A 23,245-nucleotide genomic window follows, 5' to 3' on the forward strand; every position below is an offset into this window, starting at 1 on the left:
ACAAAGCATCCATGAAATAAATTTTACTTTCCCTTTGTTATCTACAAACAAAACAAACAAAAGTTCCACATTTTCCCAGGGTTTCAAATATTTATGATGGTTTAAATTTCTGTGATTTGATAGCGAACAAAATATATGCCTTTCAAAAGCATGTATACATTAATTTTAAGATCCCAGCTTAAATTTTAGCTATTGGCATGACCTTCAAATTCTTATTTGCAATACGTGCTTGTTTAGCACAAAGAAGCTCCTGAACTCAGTGCACATGTTTTCTTCAAAAGAAACAGACTACTGCTAATATTCTTTAGGTAGGGCTATATCTAGGTCAGTGTTTCATTTTAAATGACATTTTTAATGATGCCTCTGTCTGAATATTTTATAAGAGATGAGTCAATTAACAATCCCTAAAGAGAGACAGTGTTTGAATTTAATCTTCATTCAAATGCATCTCTATCTAATGTCCCCTTTCTGGACTGGTATGTGTCTACATATTAGAAAATAACTAATTCCCAACATGATACATTGCCATTGCCCTGCGATAGAAGGTACTGATGTGGCACACCAGATGAGGGTCTAGAAACCCCAAGCAAACCGATGGCAGGAGATCAGGAAATGAATTGGGCTTATGGAAAGGAAGTGATTACTCTCACCTTACCAACATGTCCCTTTAAGTAATGGCCATAAAGAATAATCATGACCAAACGACATCTTTCCTCTTTAATTTCTTGCTAGACTCAACTAGTCCAGATAAGACCAGAACGACAGTAATAAACTTTAATATCAATAAAGATAACAGAATAGGAAAGGGGTTGGGATGATGAAGAAAGACCAGGGTGGTACCAAAGAGCTTAATGGTAGCTGGGATTGTGCCCAGGCAGTGGGCACTGTAAACAGGCATACTATTGGTACTCAGTAAATGTCTGTGAGTGGAGTTTGAAGCAGGCTGTAGAAAGGCCTCTGGGCCCCTGCTCCATCCTTCATCCACTGACTCTGCCCAGCCTGACAGTCATGCACAAATATTTTAATAGCAATGCTTTACATTTAGAGATTAAAGGCCTTATACAAGTGCTGTAAAAAAAAAAATCAAGCAAGCATTGTTTAGATGTAAATTAGATCAGGAGCTCAGAAGGAGAGACGTTGGCAATCCCTGTGATTAGTCCTGTGATCTTCATGAGAATCCACCGTTCTCCCACATGGCCCCGCTCACTGGGCTAGGTTTTCCTATAAGGACACATATTCTCCGTGTTTACTTCTGCTCTCTCAAATCTACTCACATCTCAAATCTCAAATTCTGTCTCCTGATCTACTTCAAAGCATCCCAAGAGAGTAATCACACAAACCAAAACTGTTTTAGAATTCTACACTGCTATATTACTGCTATATTTCCAAGGATCTAGACTCAGATATACATGCAACATCAGTATATTTAGACTTAGGGGCACCTGCATGAGATACGTTACACTTGTTTAAAAGTTAGCAACGTGTCCAAAATGTCTTCTCTGCCATGCACAGACTATTGTTAGCTAAACAATATAATTCTTTCTAATCAAATAACCACTGTGAAATACCTGATTCACTCTGCACCCAACAGCTGGGGCTGTTGCTTGTGTTCCCAGCCTAAGCTGGACACCAGCACAATAGGAAGGGCAGAAACAGCTGCAAACTCTTGGGATAAAAAAAAAATCTGCTAAGTAACTTTGCCATTAGGCTTGAGGGTAGGAAGGAAGTAAAATCATTTCTCTGTGTTTCTCATGTGTGGCAGCTGCCTTGGGAGGGAAAAAAATATGTTGATTCTATTTTGTAACAGAAACGCCATAGTATTTACTAACATGAGAGTTGTAGAAACTTAGCCTGGCTACAGATTCAGAGTTTTAGTCCAATCAAAACACTGACAGAACCTGGTAGTAAGTCACTCTGGCAAAGGCAGCTCAAGGTCTCTTGTATTCTCTACACTCTTTGTCACCACACCTCCCCACTTCCCTCCCTGTATTTGATGTAAACGAACTGGTTTTCAGCGTGGTTGGCTGCCTGATTCTGTTGCCTGTCAAATGCTTTCGGTTTATTTATATAAAACTTGATGGAACATAATGATCACAGACATAAGTCCTTTCTGCTCCCTGTAGCTCTCTAGCAGCATGCTCCACTGCTGCCAGGAAAACATTTTAATCTCCTCTATCAGAATATTTAATATTTTATTTCCCCAAAAGCAGGTTCTAAGTTTCCCTTGCTTCACTCACTTGCCCAGTTTAAAAACAAAAATAAGCAGAATCTTAACATAGGCTTGATGACGTTAAGATGACCTGGATAACAAAACTATCAGGCTGTGATGCCAGTACCTGTTATGAAATAGGTTCTCGTTTTCATCGACTGGACTGTGGCAGAAGATAGCTCCCTCCACCATCCGAACACATCAAGATACAAGAATTGAGCATCAACTACAGAATTTTAGGAGTATAAAGTTATAGACACATGATCTATCCCTTGGATGGTATGAACTCTTTTATTAAAGCAACTTACTTAAAAATGGGATTTTATTATCATTTTAAACACGTGGAAGTAAACTTAGACCTTCTTTCTGTTTAAGAAAATACTGCTCTAAGGATGAAACAGGTTATATCTTTATATACACCTATGCATATATACCTTTACATATACGCAGGCACTAACAGTGAAGAAAAAGAGGCCATGAATTTGAAGGATCATGGTGAGGGCTATATGAGAGGACTTGGAAGGGGAAAAAAGAAGGGAGAAATGCAATTATATTATAATCTCAAAAATAAAAAAAAATACCTTTCAAATCTTAACTGATTGCTAAATTGTATTAATGTAGACCTGGATTGGTGAGATAATGGAGAACTTAGAAAACAGAAAATCACAAATAATGATAAGGGATGCAAGCCATTGGCATGCACACATAAGTAATTGATCTGATGCCCCCCCCCCTTCTCCTTCAGACTCATTGGACCTTTATCTATAGCAATGGTCAGTGTAACTGAAGAATGTGTACAAACACAAGCAATGGGATTCCATTTCAGAGATAGCAGGTGATAGCTATATTGCAATGTTAAAGTGCACAAGTATGTGGAAAGAAGATGTGTCCCACTTTCACAGGTAAGAACAGATTTAAATGACCAAGACTGGCGAGGCAGGCAGACAGCACACCAGACTGGGAGAGGAGGTTAAGAGGACTGGTCAGCTGTGAGGGTCAAGAAGTTGGGGAGATAGCGTGGGGACATTCATATCATGGGATGTTTGTTAACAATTTAGAGATAGGAGGTTGAGTGTCGGGCTTCATTACTCTGGAGAGGTCCCACCATGTTGATGAACACGAGAGAACTACGATTTGTAGTTCTGAAATTATGGCGATGACCAACATCTGGATTACTCTAAAGATAATGAGAATTTTCAAAACTTTGCTTTGTAAAATAACATACATACAGTACGTAGGGATGGGTAAATTAGAGGAAAATCTCATCACCTTCAATTGGCTTATTAGATGCCATTGTCTAATCAGGATATTAACTACATTGTACAATTAATAACTATATTAGACAATGAAGTAAGCATCATCCCTCATTAGAAATTTCTAATATTCATAAAAGTTCCACAGGTGCCACTGTCCCTCCACATTAATTGAGAATCTACTCACGAACTCATGGTGAAAAGCACCAATAACTATTAAAGCAATAAAATATAGGAGTTGTTAATTTCTGCAAAGTGCTATGATTTTTGTGGCTAGGAAACACTAATTCCGTCAAGCCTGAAATGTGAACTTTTATTGTATGGAAATACTGTCACTAGCCATTAGAAGCATTTCTTAATGAGGCCTGCTTTTAAAAAAACGTATCTGAACTTCTTGGTGAGACTGCACTACTTTGCAGAAGGAGGTGAACCCAAGGTACAGTGGGAATTCGATAGGATCTCTTTCTCTTTTCTGCCAGTGTCTCTCAGGAATGTGAATGTCTCTTCTCATGGACAAGCATGGGCCACACAATAGCTCTCCTTTGATGCACAGTTTTCCCCTGAAACAGGAAAGCATTGCCTGGGAGTGCTTAATTGTTTCATTTTTTACTTTCCAATCATGTGATAAAGTTATGAATGGAAAAAAAAAAAAAAAACAACCCAATTCCAGACAAGATTAAAGCAGCCACATTTGGGTTGAAAGGTTCAAAACCTTTACAAAAACAAGCTACCCACTTCATAAAAAGTAGGTCATGCCTCACTGTTGCCCTTTTTGGGTTTTGTCTGTAGCTTCTACTGTGATTTGCACTTTATAGCTTGTTGATAAATATCATTTAGCTATAATTAGATAAAGCCAGCTACCCTACGAATGCTCTTACCTGCATGAAGCGACCTTCTGACGTCCCTAGATTAGCAATGGTGAGGTCACCTTTGATGAAGGTGGAGATAGACGTCAAGAGCACTTGGTTGAGCCGGCCCATGAACAAGTCAACGCGCTGCAAAGCTGTGGTAAATTCCGTCCGGTACTCGTCGCTTCGCACGTCACAGCCCGATGAGTTTCTCAGCAGGGTCTGGAGTAAAACATGGCCATGAAGTTAGAGTCTGGAGGCAAACCAGCTGGTAGGAAACTTTGCTGTGTGTCATCACAGAGTTTGTTCAGAATATCAAGGATGGTCGCACGGACACACAAACAGCCCTAACTGCGCATGAAAGTCTGTAGCGACTGAAATGGCTCCAGTTCTACTAGGCACTGTTATATGTACAGACTCTCAAAAACGGGAGGTAGAGCTTATTATCTCAATGTTACACTGTGGTTCAAATGTACACTCATGAAGATGAAACCTGGATGCTGTGGAAAGAAAAAAGAAACGTTGAATGTCTCATTTCTTGACATGAGTGTATAGTTCCTTAGCAGGAAGTCCTATGAAATGAAATTCAGATACGATGATGGTGCTGCTGATGGTGGTGATGATGGTGATGGTGATGTAGATGTTAAAAGTCGTACTATGATATATTTTAAAGTCCATACATATATGCATGTTTGGGGGCACAGAAGTAGAGGGAAATGATTTCTATAGAAAATTCATGGGGAGGCACCTGAGCATATACCAACTGCCTTTATCAAGTGTTGGTCCCGAGTGTGTGTGCGTATACAATTCCCATCATCTTTCTGTGTTCAGAAATTGAGGTGATTTGTGCTTTTTTCTTTCCAACTGTAAAACAGAGATTGCTACAGAAAAAAAAAATGTCCCCACAAGAAAGAATTGTTGCAAAGACTAAGTCAACTAGCTCATATGAATCTCTGGCAACAGAACCAACATACGGAGCTTCACTTTAGACTGTCATCATTGGGAGAAAGATTTTTTTTTAAGTGCACATCAAATATCTCAGTAAGCAGCTTCCTGAAAGACAAGCGACAATCTGTTGATGTTCAAATTCAAGCGAAACGGTGGAGAAAAAATTACTGCTCAACAATACAAGAAAAGGGCAATTAAGCACCGAGGACCCCTCCCTCTATATACTGATCCTGTTGCTGGTGTTTCTCTTACCTCTCAGACCCAAGAATCTGTGCTTCTGTGCAGGACCAGCCATGCCTGAGTATCCACATCAGGTTTCCCTAGGCTTCTAGGGTCACACATGTACCACACAAGCCTGGACCATACACTCATCATACTCTCCCCAGCAATCCATTTCTACTGGAGTATATCTATTTTATTGACTCTACATCTCCATCCACATGTCCGAGAGACTTGGGCTTAGCCTGACCCTTTTGCCCTTTCCTGACCTTATGACATTATACACTTCACAGAATGACTCTTCCATTCCTCCAGATGTATGAAGCAGATAGCTAAGTGTCTTTATGGTTCCCTTCTCCTTCGTCCCTCCCATGTAATCTACCTTGAAACTCCATTAGTTTCATTTGCTAACTATCTTATTTACTTTCTGTTGCTGACCAAAGGCGCCTTGGGGGAGGACAGGCTTGTTTGGTTTACAAGTCTAAATCACAATCCATCATCAATGGAAGTCAGGGCAGGAACTTAGGCAGAGGCAGGAGGCTTGGAGGAAAGCTGCATGCTGAGTTGCCGCCAGCTATCTTGCTTGTTCTTCCCAGGACTAGCTTCGCAGGGATGACACTACTACCCACAGTGGGCTGGGCCTTCCCACTTCAATCAACAATGCAGTGCAGAACTGCCTATAGGCTGCTCTGGTGGAGGTGTTTCCTCACTTCAGGTTTTCCTGCTCCCAAGTGCCTCTAGTTTGGGCTGGTTTTTGTAAACAGACTATTTCCCAGTTCTATCCCTGGTCTTTCTATCTCTACCACTGTGATATTTGTCCTAGCCATCTACCCTTCTGCTGTGCTATGGCTATAGCTTCTACCCCCTTCTGGTTCTGTGTTCTCTGTGTCTCAGTGTTCAGGCCTGCTTTCTGCTGTCCGAGTGTTGCAGACATCCCATTAACGAGTCTGACATAAGTGGTTTGCTCTTCCAGGGTCTGCCTCCACCTTCACTCACCTAGTTAGCTCCTGAATATCCTTTATTTGCAAATTTAGTCCCAGTCTCCCAGGAGACTCGCTCTGATGCTCACATCAAGGTCCAATGCTCCTACTGGAGAGTCTCATGATAGCTTTTGCTCACGCCTCAAGCACAGCGGTAACCATTTCTGCTGCAGCTCAGAGCATTCCCTTGTTTACATAATAACTGTAGTTGCTCTTCCAAAACTATACTTCTCGTGGCAGACTGAACATCAGGCAAAACAGAGAGCTAGTAAATAACAACAGAGTGACGGGTTAAGTCAGGCGGAGGTGACGTGAGTATGAAGCTGTGAACTAGTAGTTTGGAAAGTATCATTTTCAGGAACAGGGCAGTTAGGAGTTCATGAGGAACAAGGAATGGTTGGCTCCTCCATGTTCCTGATGACAGCTGGGAGTCGGTAAATCTGGGTTAGCTGAAGGGGGAGGAAGGATATACTAAGGAAAATGAAGCCTAACTTAGAAGAAAAGAAATGAAGGTTTACTTTTGAACATTTTGTTTGGTTGGTTTTGTCTTTCAAGACAGGGTTCCTCCCTGTATCCCTGGCTGGCCTGGAATTCACTCTGTAGACCAGGGTGTCCTTGAACTCACAGATCCACCCGCCTCTAGCTCATGAATGCAGGCATTAAAAGTGTGTACCACCACTGCCTGGCACACCTTTTTTTATATATATATAGCTACTAGTCAGGGAAAATGATTGAGATGTTAGAAATTTTTCATTACTATCATCTATTATAAAAGTCAAAAACCTAATCTTTTGTGGTACTTATGACTGAATCCAGGGCTTTGCACATACTAGGCAAGCATTCGCTCCCTACTCTCATCACCTGCCCTCTAACTTACTGTTAAGAATAACAAAAACTCAGTTATATTACTGTGTAGTGACTTCAGTTCTTAAGGCTGACCATCCATCACATAGAATTGTGAAGTTCTTATATATTTTGCCTTTGTGGTTAAAAGCCACCTAAAATATTTTATTTATGAGCATTGGTAATTTCTTCATTTTAATTGGCAATCAATTAGCAAACTGGGAGAGTCTTAGGAGAGACTAAATCTATTGTATCTTGTAATTAAGAAAATGTTTCAGTTCTGGACACTTATTTTTGATGTATAATAAGCACTGGCTCACTATTTAATTAGAAGCCTTTCTTCACTAAAGTACTATAGATTATTCTGAGGAGTAGCAGTTAACTGGGATGTACCAGCTACTCAATAGAGATCGATTAATTGATAATTGAGTTTCAACTGGTGATTGCTGATTTATTTTGTAGAGATAGCCAGAGGCAAGGGAAGCCGCTTAAAGGAGCAATGAACAATTTCAAATCTTAGGCCATCTGAAGTGCTCCATCAGGGCCAGGTTCTTTCTTTTACTAGGTCCTGCATTGCCTCTTCTAGATCTGGGAACTTTAAAACCTCAGACTTGACCTAGGGCACACGGTTTCTTAATGTCTTCCTGGGATACAAATACAACATGTAAGGTGAGGAGCCATCCTGGATCATAAACTACTGTCTGCCTCTGTCACCAAGAAGAACTTCCTCAATATTTTTTGTCCCAACTTCTCTCCATCATGCCTAAGTGATGTCAGCAGGTGATAACTGTTGCAGTAAGATTTGTGTATCTGCAAAGCCACCAGAGACAAAGCCCTTCTCCTAACCAGCTTGCTTTAAGGTCCACCTCCCTGAGTGAGGTGAATAGGAGAGGGAGTGAGGTGATCTCTGGGAGTTTCTTCGAGTGCCTGCAAATCTACAGGAGCGTGTTGACATTTTCTTCAGAGGAAAGAGAGTGTTGCAACCAGGGCCTCAGCCCTATACACCTGTTGTCCCAGATGCAAAGGTTAAAAATAAATCTGCATCAGCATCGATGGAATATTTATATAGTGAGCTTCAAGACCCTTCCTTCAGGAAATTGGTCTCTAAATCTTATCCAAGGATTGGTAGTAGCATGGAGTTATGTCTCTATCTCTTCCCAGTAAAATTCTTACGTGGAGACATTGCACAACTCCAGAATCTGCAGGGCTCCTTGATCTTGAAAGATTGTGCAATTTGGAGCTAAGAAACAAACAGGGTCAAGGACATTCTAGTTTCGTAATGCATGGATCCATATCTACTTTTTCGTCTTTTCTCAAAGCAGAGAGCAGCAGGGGGAGCAGTAAGAACACTGGCTTCTGGGAAGAAGTAATGTCCCAACTTTCACTGCGGGAGAGGGGACTCTCCTTATCTCTCTCCCTGCTGAGACTGCTGCAGGGTGGCTTACAGAGCTGCATGCTATCTGAGCCTCAGCAATAGGATTTTAATAAGGAGCCAAGCTCTCCACATTACAGAACAACATGCAAACAGGGCTAACTTTCAGTCGGACTCACTACGTCCTGTAACGATGTCCCTGACCTCAACATATACATTCAAAGGACTATGCGCCATGTACATGCACACACCTTAAACGTGTTGCAACTCCTTTCCCTGGGCTCTATCTTTTATGTCATCCTAGAGATAACTGGAATTACTCTATATTATACACTTTGAAGCAATACCATAATTAATTCAGCCTACTGTATTTCTGTGTATGAGGAGTTTTAAAAATCATTTTATTATACTTGCCTGTTACTTTTTAAAAAAACATGACTCAGATATATATTTTGTTTCTTTTAATAAAAAGAAAATTGAAGTGCTAGAAACCTCAATAGGTTTGACTCAAAATGTTTCGCTCAATTAACACTTTGATGTATGAAGCGAGTATGTAATTACATTTAATTCAGCGTAATTAAGGATGTGATATATTTGAAATAGCGATTCTTTTAATTGATCTATAGGACAGATTTAGCTCCTCTGTAGCTGATTTAAATCAGTCATGTAGATAACTTTTTAAAATTGAGTTTTGTTAAACCATCCCAGCTTATTCATCCCAGTTCTTATGTCCTTGACCATGAAAAATTAACATAAGGTTTTTAATATAAACTCTATTCAGAGTCGTATTTTGCAGAAAGTATAGTAATGGCTTTGTGGGAAACTCAACCTTCAAAATGGAAAGTTGCTTCTCTTAGACTCTTTTAGTCAGTTTGCTAAACACCCAACTATATTAAGTTTTCTTTCCTAAATGCCATTCCTGCAGGGGTGCAGTGTGGCTGTTGAATGCAGGGGTTATGCTTCCTACAGAGGAAGTTTATGCTGCTCCATGTTTGCTTCTCCCCTTCAGGATAGCCAGCCTCAGTGCCCATTTCCCCACTGATCCTGAGCTGTTACCATCCCACGGTTTAACTCTCCAGTCACTAGAACTTCTCAGTGACCAACACGGAAGACAGGGCTTTTTGTATGGTGCAGAAGACTCAGTTCTTGGGCAGAGCAGGCTAGTCTTTAATGTCAAAGTTGGTGTTGTCTGGACCTTGTCCTGTGCTAGGAAGAGAACTTAAGTTTGATGTTCTCAAGGTACAGCATGAAAGGAAGATGCTCCCTCACTATCTCTGCATCCACTGACTCACCTAGATGAAGAAATTCTGTACTGTGTCTCCATTTGCCCTGGGGTTATGACTACGTGACGCCTGCCTAGTCTAACAGTGTAGCTGCAGGTCTAACAGAAGAGAAAAGCTGGGTGCAGAGTTAAAGGCAAACTGGCAGAACCACATGCTTTTCAGCCAGGCCAGTCATGAAGGCAGCACAAACAGGCCTCTGGTTGGCCTGCTGCTGGCTCAGCACTTGTGAGTCACCTGGGGACAATGGGGCAGCTAGACTCTCACTTACCTAGTGCTGATGACCTAACTCTACACAGCCATTTGGCTTGTAACTCCTCAGGGCAAGTACATCTCCACATCTGCCTGCAGGCTACATTTGAATAGGTCTGACTCAAACGCATCATTTTCCCTCCCAAATTGGGAGGGAAGATTTTTCTCTCCTTTAGTATAAGACTTCTATAAATCATTTCATCCTTCCCGCCACAACCACCCCCACTGCTGAATATTGAACCCAAAGCTCTGTAAATGCTAAGCACGTGTTCTACCAAGCTACACCCCTGCTCTTACATTCTACTATTTTCATTACAAAAGTGTTGCACTTTTGCTGTGGATAGCTGCTCAAGACCAGCTACAAATTCCAGCACGGAGAAGGGAGGGACTCACAAAGCTCCACCCTTAGTGGAATCCTTTTATTTTGAAGCTGGACTAGAAGGAGATTGTGTTCATGTCCTCATGGATGACCCACACTCATGTGCATATAAAACAGTACTAAATGGACTCAGTGGGTTATAAAAAAAAAAAAGGACATGAAGCTGGAAGGGGGAGGGGGAACTGGGGGGAGTAGGGGTTTAATATGATAGGATCCACTGCATGTGTTTATGAAGTTGTCAAAGAATTAAAAAATTATATTAAATATGATTATATTATATATCACACATAAATACATTAAATAAAACTATATACTAGACTTTGAAGATAATAGGATCTATGTGACATATTTTACTTTTCTTGTATATATGTAACTCTTTAAAAATGTAAAAACACTCTTAACTTGACGTGTGTGTCAAAATGTTTTTTTTTTTTTGCCTGTCTTTTGAAGGCACTGTGCATGTAGAGAGACCAGAGACCAACACATAAAAGCGCATAACATGATGTAAGCAAAGAAGTCAGCAGAGAGGTAACTAAAGCCCTGTGCTATCCAACTAGAGAGGGACGAGAGGAGTGTGGCCTTCAACGGCTGCAGAGCCTCGCAGCAGAGACGGATGCCGAGCTAGGTCTTGGCAGAAGCTGGACTACAGGAGGAAAGATTCTTGGAACAGAATATATTTTATGCATGTGCAGGTATGACTTTCTATATGCATGTGTACAAATGCATATATATATATATATATATATATATATATATATATATATCCACTCTTGGGGTTAGAACACTCAAAATTCTACAATGGGCTTTGGAATTGGAAATGTTAAGACTTTTGCATCTTTATCATTTCCTAAGGTGAACCAGATAGAAAACAGGCTGAGCCCATGTGGTTTTGGTTAGCAGCCTTCATACTGAGCTCCAGTCTCAGCGAGGAGCAACAGTGATGCATCAAACTGCTCCAGGTATGGCAGGTTTCGATGCTATGAGAACGTTTTCTCTCTTTCTCTATTTAGTTGATAGAAACCAAATTGTAATGCACTTATTTCATAGAAGCATTAGAAAGCCAGAAGGCACAAAACCAACAGCCCCCCCCCCCAAACACATTAATGAATCAAAAGGAAGTCATTTTTCCTGAATGCAGTAAGAGCCACAGCTTCCTTGTAGGCCCAGGAGGTTTCCTCTTACTATAGAGCAACTAATAAATGTCTTAGCAGAAGACAGGACGAGGCGAAAGATGGATGAAATGGAAGTGTTCAGTCATGCCCTAGTATGCTCCTGAAGCCCATGACTGTATTCTAGTCATGGGTCCAACAGTCATTATCTCTTATCCCTCTTTTTCATCTTAGCATTATAGAGTGAGACTTATTTCCTGTTTTCTCATTTGGTCTCAGACCTGAACTACATATTAGAAACTTTGTAAGTGCCAACCCAATTCTCTCCTTTCAACTGGGCATATCCAGTTCAGGACAGGGCTTCTCTGTCTAGCCCACACTTCATGCCTATGAAGTAATGCCAAGTAAGAGGAGTCCTGTGTCCATAAGGGTGGTATTGATACAGACACTTATTTTTTTTCCTGTTAATCCATGCATCATTATAAACGTGAAACCATGTTTGGTGTCTAGCGGCGAAAACTGTGGGTTTCCAGGGCAGATGTCAGGGGGAGGGTTCCCACTGTGACTATCACTCACAGTGACAGTGTAACTCGAGCCTTATCCACTAGATGTTCTCCAAAGCATCTCACCCTGATAGTATCATTCAGTTCTGGGAATGTTCCAGAAGGCCTAAAGGAACAAAGATGTCCTACCTCTAAATATTCTTAATGGCTTGAATTTCCCAACTTCAGGTCACGAGAAAGTTCTATAATTTCTGTCTGTCCATCTTCCTCACCTTCATCTTCTTTCATATTTCTCTCTCTTTGATTTATCAGTTTTTTCTAAACTGGGTAGAGTGCAAATGTGCATGTGTAATGCATAAGAATGTAGGAGGAAGCATAGGCTAGAAGAAATGTAACTTTTTAGTTTCTCCTGTGTTGACTTAAATATTCAAACTCCACTACTCTATAAATTAGCTATTAGAGATTTAAGGGGAAGAATGAAAGGTAGTTTGGGGGACAATGTTATTTTTACTAATAAATATTTTAATAGCCCAGTTGAAACATGGATCTGTGTTACAATCATCTGCTTGATTGAATGCATTTTGTTCAGGCTATTGTCTTCCACACCAGATACATGGAGCTAGAATCCATAGCCCATATCAAGAGAATAACAACATTGAGTGGAACATACACTACTCTGGAGGTGATGTGGTCGAAATGGGTAACAAAAATCACTCAGAAAAATTCAGACTATAGGGGGGAGAGGGAATGGGAGGGAATCTTGCCAATAGGTCCTGGGAAAGATAGTATCTAAAGTGAGAATGAAAAAAGAATAGAGAAGAAATGTGAGTTTGACAAAATGACTGTTGAAGGAAATCAGAGGCTGACCATGGAACAGGCATTAGAAGACTGGGCTGCGAGGGAGACTCACAGACACTATCCACTACAGCAGTGATAGCCCAGGTATAGGGTAGAGCCCAAAGTCACACCTGAGCTGCTGTATACCAGCACACGGAGCCATGTGTTCAAGTTCTTCCCTAGTTTTATTCAATGACAAAACTTGTATCAGTGGTAACTTAGCATAGGCATGGTGGGACACTGAAATGCCAGGAAGTGACCAGCTATGCAAGTCAGGGGTTTCTACTACCCTCTGCCAAGAGTTAGTTCTTGACTGGAATTCTACTCCATGTGAAGGAAACCAGGGCCCAAGTAAGACACTCCTTCAATATCACAACAAATGAGTTTAGATTGTGCTCTGAAGCAATTGGGGGAGCCCCCAGAGTCTTTCTAAAGTCGCAGCTATAAACACATGCTACTTTCAAGAAAGATTACCACATCATCGGTACTTGGGAGACAAGCAGATTGGGTGGAGATGAGGACAGATCCAGGATGATCTAATTTTCTCTTACTGGCATCGTTTTTTAGCACACTGAAAGATTTTTTTTTTTAGAAGCAATAATATTTTCTATTTCTGCTTTATGAATACGTAGAAAGAAATTAAGGATTTTAGAACTATGCATTTACTAGGAAAGAATCTAGATTTTATTTTGAAGATGAAATGGGAGATTGTGGTCACGAAGAAGGCTGAGGCAGGCCAAATGATTCCTTGGAAATATTAAATTTTTTGATTAAATAGGCGTCGTTTGCACCCACATCAGCAGCTGGGTAAGGGCTTAAGGAATCCTTAAGCAAGGCTGGGCTCCAGAAGGAGAATGTCAACATGGGTTAATGAATGAGAGAGGTTGTGTAAACGATTACTTAATCCCAGTAGAGGTTTGCCTGAGCTACTGGGGAACTGGGGTGAGGTTGATAGACACGAATAAGGTTCGAAGGAAACAGAGCCTTAAGCAAACAATAGTGCAATTTATTTTGTGATTTGCCTGTAGCGTAGAGTAGAAAATAAAAGCTGTGCTAAGGCAAGAAAGGTAAAATGAAGCTATACTATCTTCGTTATTGAAGTAATTAACCATCCACTCACTCAGATAGATATTTTAGTATATGTTACAGACAAAACGGAAAATTTGACTGTCTTAACTATTCCTTGAACCTCTAATACAGAGAGCATTAAATAAGGTTCTGGGAGTTCTAACTGCCTCCAAGGACCATGCAGGGAAAGCTTTCATACAAAAGCAGTATTTAGTAATGAAAATCCAGGTGTTCAAATTCTAAGTGGTTGACCACTGAGATACACTCTGTAAGCCTGTTGTCTTTTCACTAGGATCACAATGACACCAATGGCCGTCACCTTCTTCATCCTAGATCCTAGGAAAATGTGAAGGTTTGCTCTTGTTTTGTTTCATTTTTTTCAACAGGAAATTTTCTTTTTAGTAGGTGGAAAAGTTGTCACAATTTACATACCCAATTTTACCTGGAATCACTGCTTTTATAATAATTATTCTTAAAGCAAATTTGAGAGCAAGAAATGGTGCTATTTTTTCCCCACAGTGTCTCCAGCTAACCCAATGTAACTGCTCTTTTCCAAAGTAGAAATATTTCTAAATCATTTTTACTAATACAGTTATTGCTTCTTGTTTACTATGATGGTGGAGCCACAAATTAGTTTCTACCTAATGAATTATCAGATTTATTCTATTCTATTGTAAACTTCCCATAATAATTCAAGATGTTAAGTTTTGGGACTACTTAATGTGACCTGAGGTTAACCTTTATTACTGCACTTTAGGACATTTCTAGAGACTCAGACTATCTCATATTATTCAAAATATGAAGACAATAGTTTCACTTTCCCATTGTCTTTTCCAAAATTGTATGTATTTCTTACATCCACTAGCTCTTATAAACAGTCTTATTACATTCAAGAGTTGGTCACTTTACTGGAAAATAAATAGTCCTCTGCCTGTAATTACAGGCTGCATTGCAGGAAGGGGCAAGCCAATGACCTCCCTGACTTGTAGGCACAGGAACAAGTTCTGAAGATTAACTACCTCCTATTCCCTTGGCAAACACCACTTCTTTCTTGGCCAAACAACAGTGAACAGACAAACACAGAAAAAGGTGAGCATTTCTTTAGATACGTCAGCCTATTTTTACACCTGCACTTCAGATCTTCTCAGCTTATGCAGATGATGAAAACACTGTTTACAATTTATTCGTAAAAATACTTGCGTAAACTTTACTGAGATTGTGCATGCCTGGGACTTGTATGATCTTTCTCTCCTGTTCAAATGCACAGACTATTTGAGAGCCCTCTACAAACAAACTGACACCATGTATTGTCTGTGATCTACAATGCAGACGCTTGGTAGTAAAGCACGGCAAACGCCTCCCGTCTGAGACCTCTCCTCACTTAGATATCTGCATGATTAAACACATAAGCAGACGAAGATGGTTAACAAGAGAGATAAAAGCTTAGTGTACATGTACCAGAGATGAAAGGATTGGTAGCACAAAGATGGCCCTGGTTGTGGGGCACACACTTGGGCATTCAGGAAGTGCTCATAAGATGTTCATGAGTCCTGGGAAGACATTCTGGAGGTGCTCATAAGATGAGCATGAGTCCTGGGAGCACTTGGCTCCCACTTGGCCTCTCAGCCACATGATCCTCATGAGGAGGAAACACAGTAAAAAGGGAGGTAATTGTGCAGGGTAGATACACTCTGCAGATACAGAAGGACAATGTGACTTGGGCCACCTCAGCATCACATTGCCTTAAATTCTATTGGTGTTTACAATGCTGAGGGCTTCAAAAGGACTTATTTGTGCGTTCTCTGAGTTGCATGAGTCTTTGTCACAGGACTCATGAGTAATGGGAGAACCCTTTTCATGTGCAGAAGGAAAAAAAAAATGTCTTCGCAAATACTGAGTGTTGACACAAAGAGAGGCAGGGAGCCAACGGAGAAATAATCCAGCCCAGCAGAAACCCCATTTACTTCCAAAGAAGCTGATGGCGTGCTAGGTCATGAGGCAGTGAGTGAGCACAGCTGAAACGAGGTCTGTAGCTTCTAGCCACGCACACATTACCCACTTCGCACCAAGCTCCATTAAAACACATTGACAATTTTGCATAACAGAATATATTTTTTTTTTAAAAGAAAGGTAAACTCCCAACAGGACATTACACCTTCTGATATTTTTTGTTAAGTAGAAAATAATGTGTTCTAACGGATCCAAGTCATTTTAAAAAGTTAAAGGGAAATACAGCAGTTTATGCTTTAGACAAAAGGCCATGAAATAGGTCGTGATTGTTAGTGTACTAGATACTTGGCATGCGTTTGCCCCAAACTAAATATACTAAAGATAGAATGCACTTTTATACCATTGTAAGCGTTATGTAAAAGTTAATTTTAATCACTCCAAAGTCTTCTTTTAAGATCAAATCATAAAATTTGGATATTGCCTCTCATTTGTATTCACAGGCCACATCATATTTCATGAATTATCAGGACATCTTGTTTGCTGGAGTGAGTTGGTCATTTACTGCCATCTCTCCTCATCCATTGCCACATGAAGAAGAGTGTCACATACGATTGGCTCACCACTGTCTTACCAGCACAATAAGCACCCAGGAAGCAACTACTGGGCTTCCTATGGAATCCTGGTTGCATAATAAATCCTTTCTTCGGATTCTTGCTGAAAATGGTGTTTAGGAAGATCTGCTCATTCTGTGGCCTAAATAAAACAGTTAGGTTTCTGGCACTTTGCTTAAGCTAATAAGGTTTGAGAACAAGCTTGCAATGTAATTAGCTGAAAATAAATGGAAAATATTGCACATTTCATTGTCAAGGTAGTCTTTAGAGGCATGCGCTTTTGCTATCGACTGCTGCTGCATTAGTGCTTGTCCTGTTTAGTGCATTAGCTCTAAGCACTATTGATTCACTCTGAGCTGGTGAGCCGGTTCAATTCTGCTTTGTCCCCCAATTCTGAGTGGCCCTTCACGTTGAGTGTTGCTGTAAACTGCTTGAGAGATGCTAAGGGATAAGCAGATATTTTCAATGTAAACTCTCAGTCTAAAATTTAGCCTTCAAACTTAGACGTTCCTGGCACCGAAGACCTACATTCCGGGGCACCGTGAATCACAACACAACAGACTGGATGGATTTTCATAAAGTCATCTCCACAAAAGAGCCTTCCAAACTCAAACTGACCTTAATTCACCTCTTTTTTTATTTTTATTTTTTTTTTTTACCTGCAGCATAATCTGAAGTGTCATCAGCCATTTCATGTTCTCTGATTGATGATCACTTTGACGACACACCCAAATAAAGTAAGGGAAGTCAGGTATCAGTTGGAATTCACAACGCATCATTTTGTTTTAGGATGGTATCATTTATACCCCAACTGCAGCCATGTATGAACATGGAGGATGGTTAAAACAAACTTTTATTCTATGTTAGCATGCACTAGACATTCCCCTTTCCATCTCCTTCTGAAAGACTGGAAAATCTTCCTGAAGTGTTTGTGTACACACAGTCCTTTGCCTCCCATGTTAGCCTGGCTACCAGGTGAAGTGCCATAAATTGCTTCCCTAAGGTAGAGCCTAGCTTTTAGAATAGGAAGTCAATTACTGCTCAGCCAGCGATTCACATGCAAACGAACTCTTCTGGAACAGATTAGTTTGAAAAGATATATAATCAGCAGACCGGACCTTATTCAGGACCTTAGAATCACTGACTACATCCATGATTTTAAGTTCAGGGAGTTGTACTGACTTCAAGAGTAGCGAAGCCTTTGGTTTCATTTCCCTGATACTTTGCAGCCCTGCGTGGAGGTGGGCGCTGGAGGTGTGACTTTAAAGCAGTTCCTGGACACTTGCTCATTTTAAATGCGCTGTATTCATATTTGTGCCAAACCAAGAGTAACCAACGGCAAAAAATTTTCAAGTCTTCTCTAAATTCCTTGTCTTTCTTGTTTGAGAGATGAGATAAGAACAGAGGGAGGGATGGCCTCTGATTACACAAGTCTGGAGGAGGAGTGCGACACCCAAGATTTGAGATGTTATAGTAAGTTTAAAAAAATTTGTTATTACACAAGTAGGTTATTATCCTTATCAACATGAGGGGCTCTACCTGCTTCCGGTAATCTCCAACCGTGCATTGTAGGAATGAAGACTTCAAATCTCAGTGCTCTGGCCTCAGAATTTTTGCCTTTTTTTTTTTTTTTTTTTCAAAAGTCAATTTTAAGATTGATTTCTCCTGTGGACTTTGTCTGACAAAGCAATTTCCCCAAATGAATCACCATCTAGGGATCAGCAACTTAACACAGTCATGCCCTGCTTTAGAAGACAGAGCAGACAGGAAACACTCTTCAAATGCAAGGGGCATGGGTAACCTCAACTACCCCACACGTGGGAGATACTGTTACTCACATCCTGAGTCAGTGCCATCCCAGGTAAACGTTGCCTGTATGTCTGGCCTGAGTTTCAACTTTAACCAAGTCCTTTTGCCTTCACATGATGACAGCATCATGCTTTGAAATCTTAAAATCTTTTCTGGGGAGAGGGTCGGGAACAGACATGTGACGATTTAAGGGGGTTAATGGGAAGATGGGGGAAAGGCAAAAGGCACTAATCACTACTCATTAGTTACCTTTTAAAAAACACCCCGCCCCCTAGGGTGTTGCCAATGAACTCAGAGGGTGTTTTGAAATTCTGGGAAGAAATTGATTGTAAGTTTCTCTTAAATAAAAAAAAAAAAATGCACTATGCCATTTTGTATGCACAGAGAGTTCAAACGAGACAGGAGGCAGCAATGTGCTGAGTCTGGGAGAGAAGAGAGCCAGGGAAAGGAAGCAAGAGAAAACAGGGTTTTACTTAGGTTGTTAAAAAGGTAAAGTAGATCCAATCCTTGGACCTCAAGGACTTTCTGTCTTACAAGATTTTGTTTTGGTAGCAATTACATTTGCTGTACAACCAAGATATTTCATGTTTAAGTTTGGAGAACTGCCTAATATCAAGAATAAAGACTCCTGGGTAACAGTGTACATACAGGGCGACATCCTCTCATTCCCGAACACAGGAAGTAAAAAACAGCTTTATAATCTGACTTTACATTTATCACCCTTAATACAAAATGCATTCCCTCGAGAGCCCTGTAGTCTAAATAAGCCTTGCCAGACCAATCAAATGACATGGATGTTATTTCTAAAGCTGACTCCGCATCCACAGTTTGAATAGAGTGAGAGATTATAGATACGCGGCCTATAGAGAGTTATAAATCTCTGTTTATTTTATTAAATATTACAAGACATGCCCCGAGGAGGGCAGATCAATAATGGACCTTGTGGTTTCCTGATGGAACACTGCAATTATTTTCTTTCGTTACAACTTAAATGTAACTCAATTTTATCCATCCATCATCTTTATGGTAGTGATAAGAAACATCACTGAAGGCTTGTTTCTAGGGCCTATGACTGGATATTCCTTGTTTGCATCTTGTTTTGATTGCTGTTTTTATTGAAAATTGTTCTAATTGCCTTCCTTTCTCTCCGTGACCGCTCTGAGTGGTGACCCTTTAACTTTGGCACTCCAGGACGGAGATGGAAAATTACTACCTCTAGTTTCCTTTATTTTGGGAAGCAGTTGGCTACTCTTTGAATTGTAGTACAAGTGGTATTTGAGAAACAAGGAAGCTCAATAAAAACAACCTAGGAGGTTGACTTTTTTTTTTTTTCTTCTGGAGCTGTATTGTGTAATTCTTAACGCAACGTTTCACTTTAAGTATAGAAGCAGGATATCTTGCTTTGGCCACGGCTAGCTTAAATTTTAAGTCAGAGAATGAGACAGACTTCTGTCTTGAGTGTAATGCAATTTGATTCAGTTGTTGTCCCATTCATTGTCAGCCCACTTAGATATGGACTAATTAAGCTTGGATGAAGTTTGGCCACTTATAATATATATAGAGGGAAGTGAAAGATTCCCATGAGGAACAGAACTGCAATATGCATTTTTTTAAAAAAGAAATAAACAAGTCATTTGAGTTCACTTCTCTTTAGACAAGCATTCCTTATAGCAATAGCTGTCATTTAATGTGAGCCTAGGACCAAGCTAGAATTGTTTTGGGTATTGTTGTACTTGTCTACATGATAGCTTCAGCATGAGGCCAGACAGCTTGGAGAATGTAAATAATGTTCTCAAGGTCACGAGGTAGAACACAGTGGTGTGCAAGGCTGACCCTGGATCTTAGGCTTCACGCTCCTACCATTTAGGTTCCACTGATTCCCCAGGAGAGAGTTTTACAAGTCATCTTGTTGTACCAGATGCATTACAGAATCCTCGCACATTCTGCCAAAGTCTGTGAACTAGCTTGCATTACCTGCATGTCGCAGATGAAACCTGAACTGCAAGAAGTTAAGGAGCAGTCAGAAGTCATATAGCAAGTGTGCTGTGAACCAGGCCTTTCACTCAGGAGTGTCTGGTACCAAATGCATTAGTTTCACTCAGTTGACCCACTAATCATCATTAAGATCACCAAGATGTCACCGAATCTATTAACCACACTCCATGACAGGACCTCATGCCCAGGCATAGCTGGCCAACGCAAAACAGACTCCATGTTTTTCCATGTGATTTTTTTTCCTTAGGTCTGATATGTTTTGTCTTACTGTTTTTCCTTTTCTTTTTTCTTGAGGAAGAGAGAGGTGGGGGCAGAGAACACAAAGTTGGGTGGGTAGGGAGGTGGAGAGGAGTTGGGCAAGGGAAAGAATATGATCAAAATATACTGTATGTATGAAAACAAACAAACAAACAAACAAAGAAAGGAAGGAGACCAAGACATTGGGAAAATATTTACTGCAAGCTTACCTTTTCAAATGTTTATATAATAGAGTGAAACTTTGATAACAGGACTCTAAGGAAAAACAGTGTAGTGAAATTACCAGTCCAGAAAAAACCTTCCCTATCACAACATTCACCAAAAATCATTTCTAAAATGTAGTACTTCAGGTCTCCAAATAAAATACATAGTATACTTACAGAATAAGATTGCTATTGATTGTGAGATTTTAAAAATATTCTCCTATTCAAGATTCGGGGAGGGGAGCACCCTCCTAGAGGCAAAGGGGAGGAGGGATGGGATGAAGAACGCTGGGAGGGTGGGAATGAGAGGGGGGAACATTTGGAGTGTCAATAAATAAAATAATTAATTTAAAAGAACATTGATTTGAATTTGCAGAAATCATCTCAATGTGTTTTTAAACTTTTCTTTCTGGGATTTCAAGTTAACAAATTTCTTATGTATGATTGGTGGAAATTCTAGAAATTTGAAGTAAATGAATCAATTTATAATGCTGTTTATCTCCAGATAGAAGGAAGAGGGTTTTCTCTCCCCCCTCTAAGGTTGAATTATCACCAAGTTTCCATATTAAAGGGGCATTTTCTCAGTGATTTAATTTTGCACAGTAATATGTTCCTAATGGAATATGCACTAGCCTAGAACAACATGAATTAATATTAATTTAAGATGCTTAAAAAGGTTAACTGGTGAATGGGTTAAAAAAGTCAGGAAAGATATTTAAAATGAATTTGAAATTATTGTGGATATGAAAACTGATAGAATGCTAGTTAGATATCATTGTAAATAAGCCCTTTAAGAGTTACATTCAAACTCAACAGAAAAGAATGTGTGCATTGTGAAACTCAAGACCACGTTCTTACAGAAGGTCTCTTATGAGCAACAGCACTGGTATTCCATGGATGCACACTGGTGGCTTAGGATGAGCTCTGCATCAGCATTATATGTAGAGACAAGCTTTTAAGCACAATTAAGACACAGGTAAAAGATAATGTGCTCACAGAATTGTCAGATGACTCAGAGGGGCCTTTCCTGTTGCAGATCTGAGAAGATGCCAGTAAATACTGTGGCTAGATACATTCACGAAATGTGAGGGGAGACAAAGCAACATGACTTGACCATCAACAAATAAGTTGCGCCTGAAACATCTGCTGGATCCCTGGTCTTCCCTGGCACTCTTGTGCTTGATCCTACAGTAGAAATACATTTTCTGTATGACAAGGAGACAGAAGGACAAAGAGTCCCTCTGATGGATCTTCTCATACATACTGAGGACTGGGCAGGAACCTAAGTAGAAAGGTACCGCCATAGCATCCTTCAACTTGTCCAAAGAACACTCAAGTTATGTTCATTTATGTACTAGAGATATTAAAAAGGAAAACTAATCAATGAGTTTCTAGTCATGAAGCTTCATACTAAAAATAAAGACTATATTCCAAGGTATTATTAGAAGGTTACCTGATATATGGCCAAGTTAATAAGCCAAGAAAAACTGGAGTCCTTTTATTGCTTAGATGATCATCTTATTCCTAACTGGCTAAGTCCTGTAAAGCATTTTGGTCTTGCTGCCATTTAGGACAAAGCTAGGACTATACGCTGATTATTGGAATTCTTTCTGTGGGCCAGATATGTGAAAAAGAAATGTGTGTAGTCTCAGTTTCAGCAGAATTTCAGCCATTAGTAAGTGGAGAGGGTAAACAGGCAAATAGAGAGAGAGGTTTACAGGTATTTCTTTTTATGGAATTTGGCCAGCGTGAAACTTGGCTTCCCTTTCACAAAGACTGTTGGCAAGTTACATCTTGTTTCCCGCAAGAATTTTGTGCGATGGGAGTGATAATAGTTTCAGGTGTGGCGTTTGGGGTATTTTTCCTTCATGATAAAACTGGCCTGCATTTTATTGGTTAATCTTGCCTCTTTGTTCCCCCTGGAACACTACAAAATGGCAAAGCAGGTAAGATAAAGTTCAGAGGGTTTTGAGACTTTCTAAAATGAGTAAGGACTCTTGCAAGTGGGAGACTGAAATGTACAAAATAAAGCAGGGAGATAAGAGATCAGTATGCCCCATGCAAAATCAAGGCTCGTTTTAATGTTTAGCAGTAAAAAATCCAAGCACCAAGGGCATATGCCCTGGAAGCCCTGGGGAACTCCCAATAGGTTCTTTAAACTTGCGTTGCTCGAGTAGCTTGCTATCTGTGGGTAGAGTGTTTTTGTTCAAGATGCTATGAGCATCACACTTGCATTTCTGAATGCCAGGTTTCTGAAAGGCCTTCAGTGTTCGACCATTCTTTTGTAGTATTTTCTATTGAAAGAAAAGATCAGCCTGA

General features: G+C 40.1%; 1 protein-coding gene across 3 annotated transcripts in view; it reads right to left on the minus strand.

Annotated features, from left to right (window-relative positions):
• Met (MET proto-oncogene, receptor tyrosine kinase) overlaps positions 1 to 23,245 on the minus strand; it is a 109,335-nt gene that overhangs the window by 51,978 nt on the left and 34,112 nt on the right. For all 3 annotated transcript variants that reach the window (XM_076913673.1, XM_076913672.1, XM_034519059.2), the window contains exon 4: positions 4,341 to 4,532. In XM_076913673.1, the coding sequence (XP_076769788.1) occupies positions 4,341 to 4,532 (192 nt within the window). The remainder of the gene's footprint in view (positions 1 to 4,340; positions 4,533 to 23,245) is intronic.

This window comes from Arvicanthis niloticus, chromosome 15 (assembly GCF_011762505.2).
Source record: "Arvicanthis niloticus isolate mArvNil1 chromosome 15, mArvNil1.pat.X, whole genome shotgun sequence".
NCBI lineage: Eukaryota > Metazoa > Chordata > Mammalia > Rodentia > Muridae > Arvicanthis > Arvicanthis niloticus.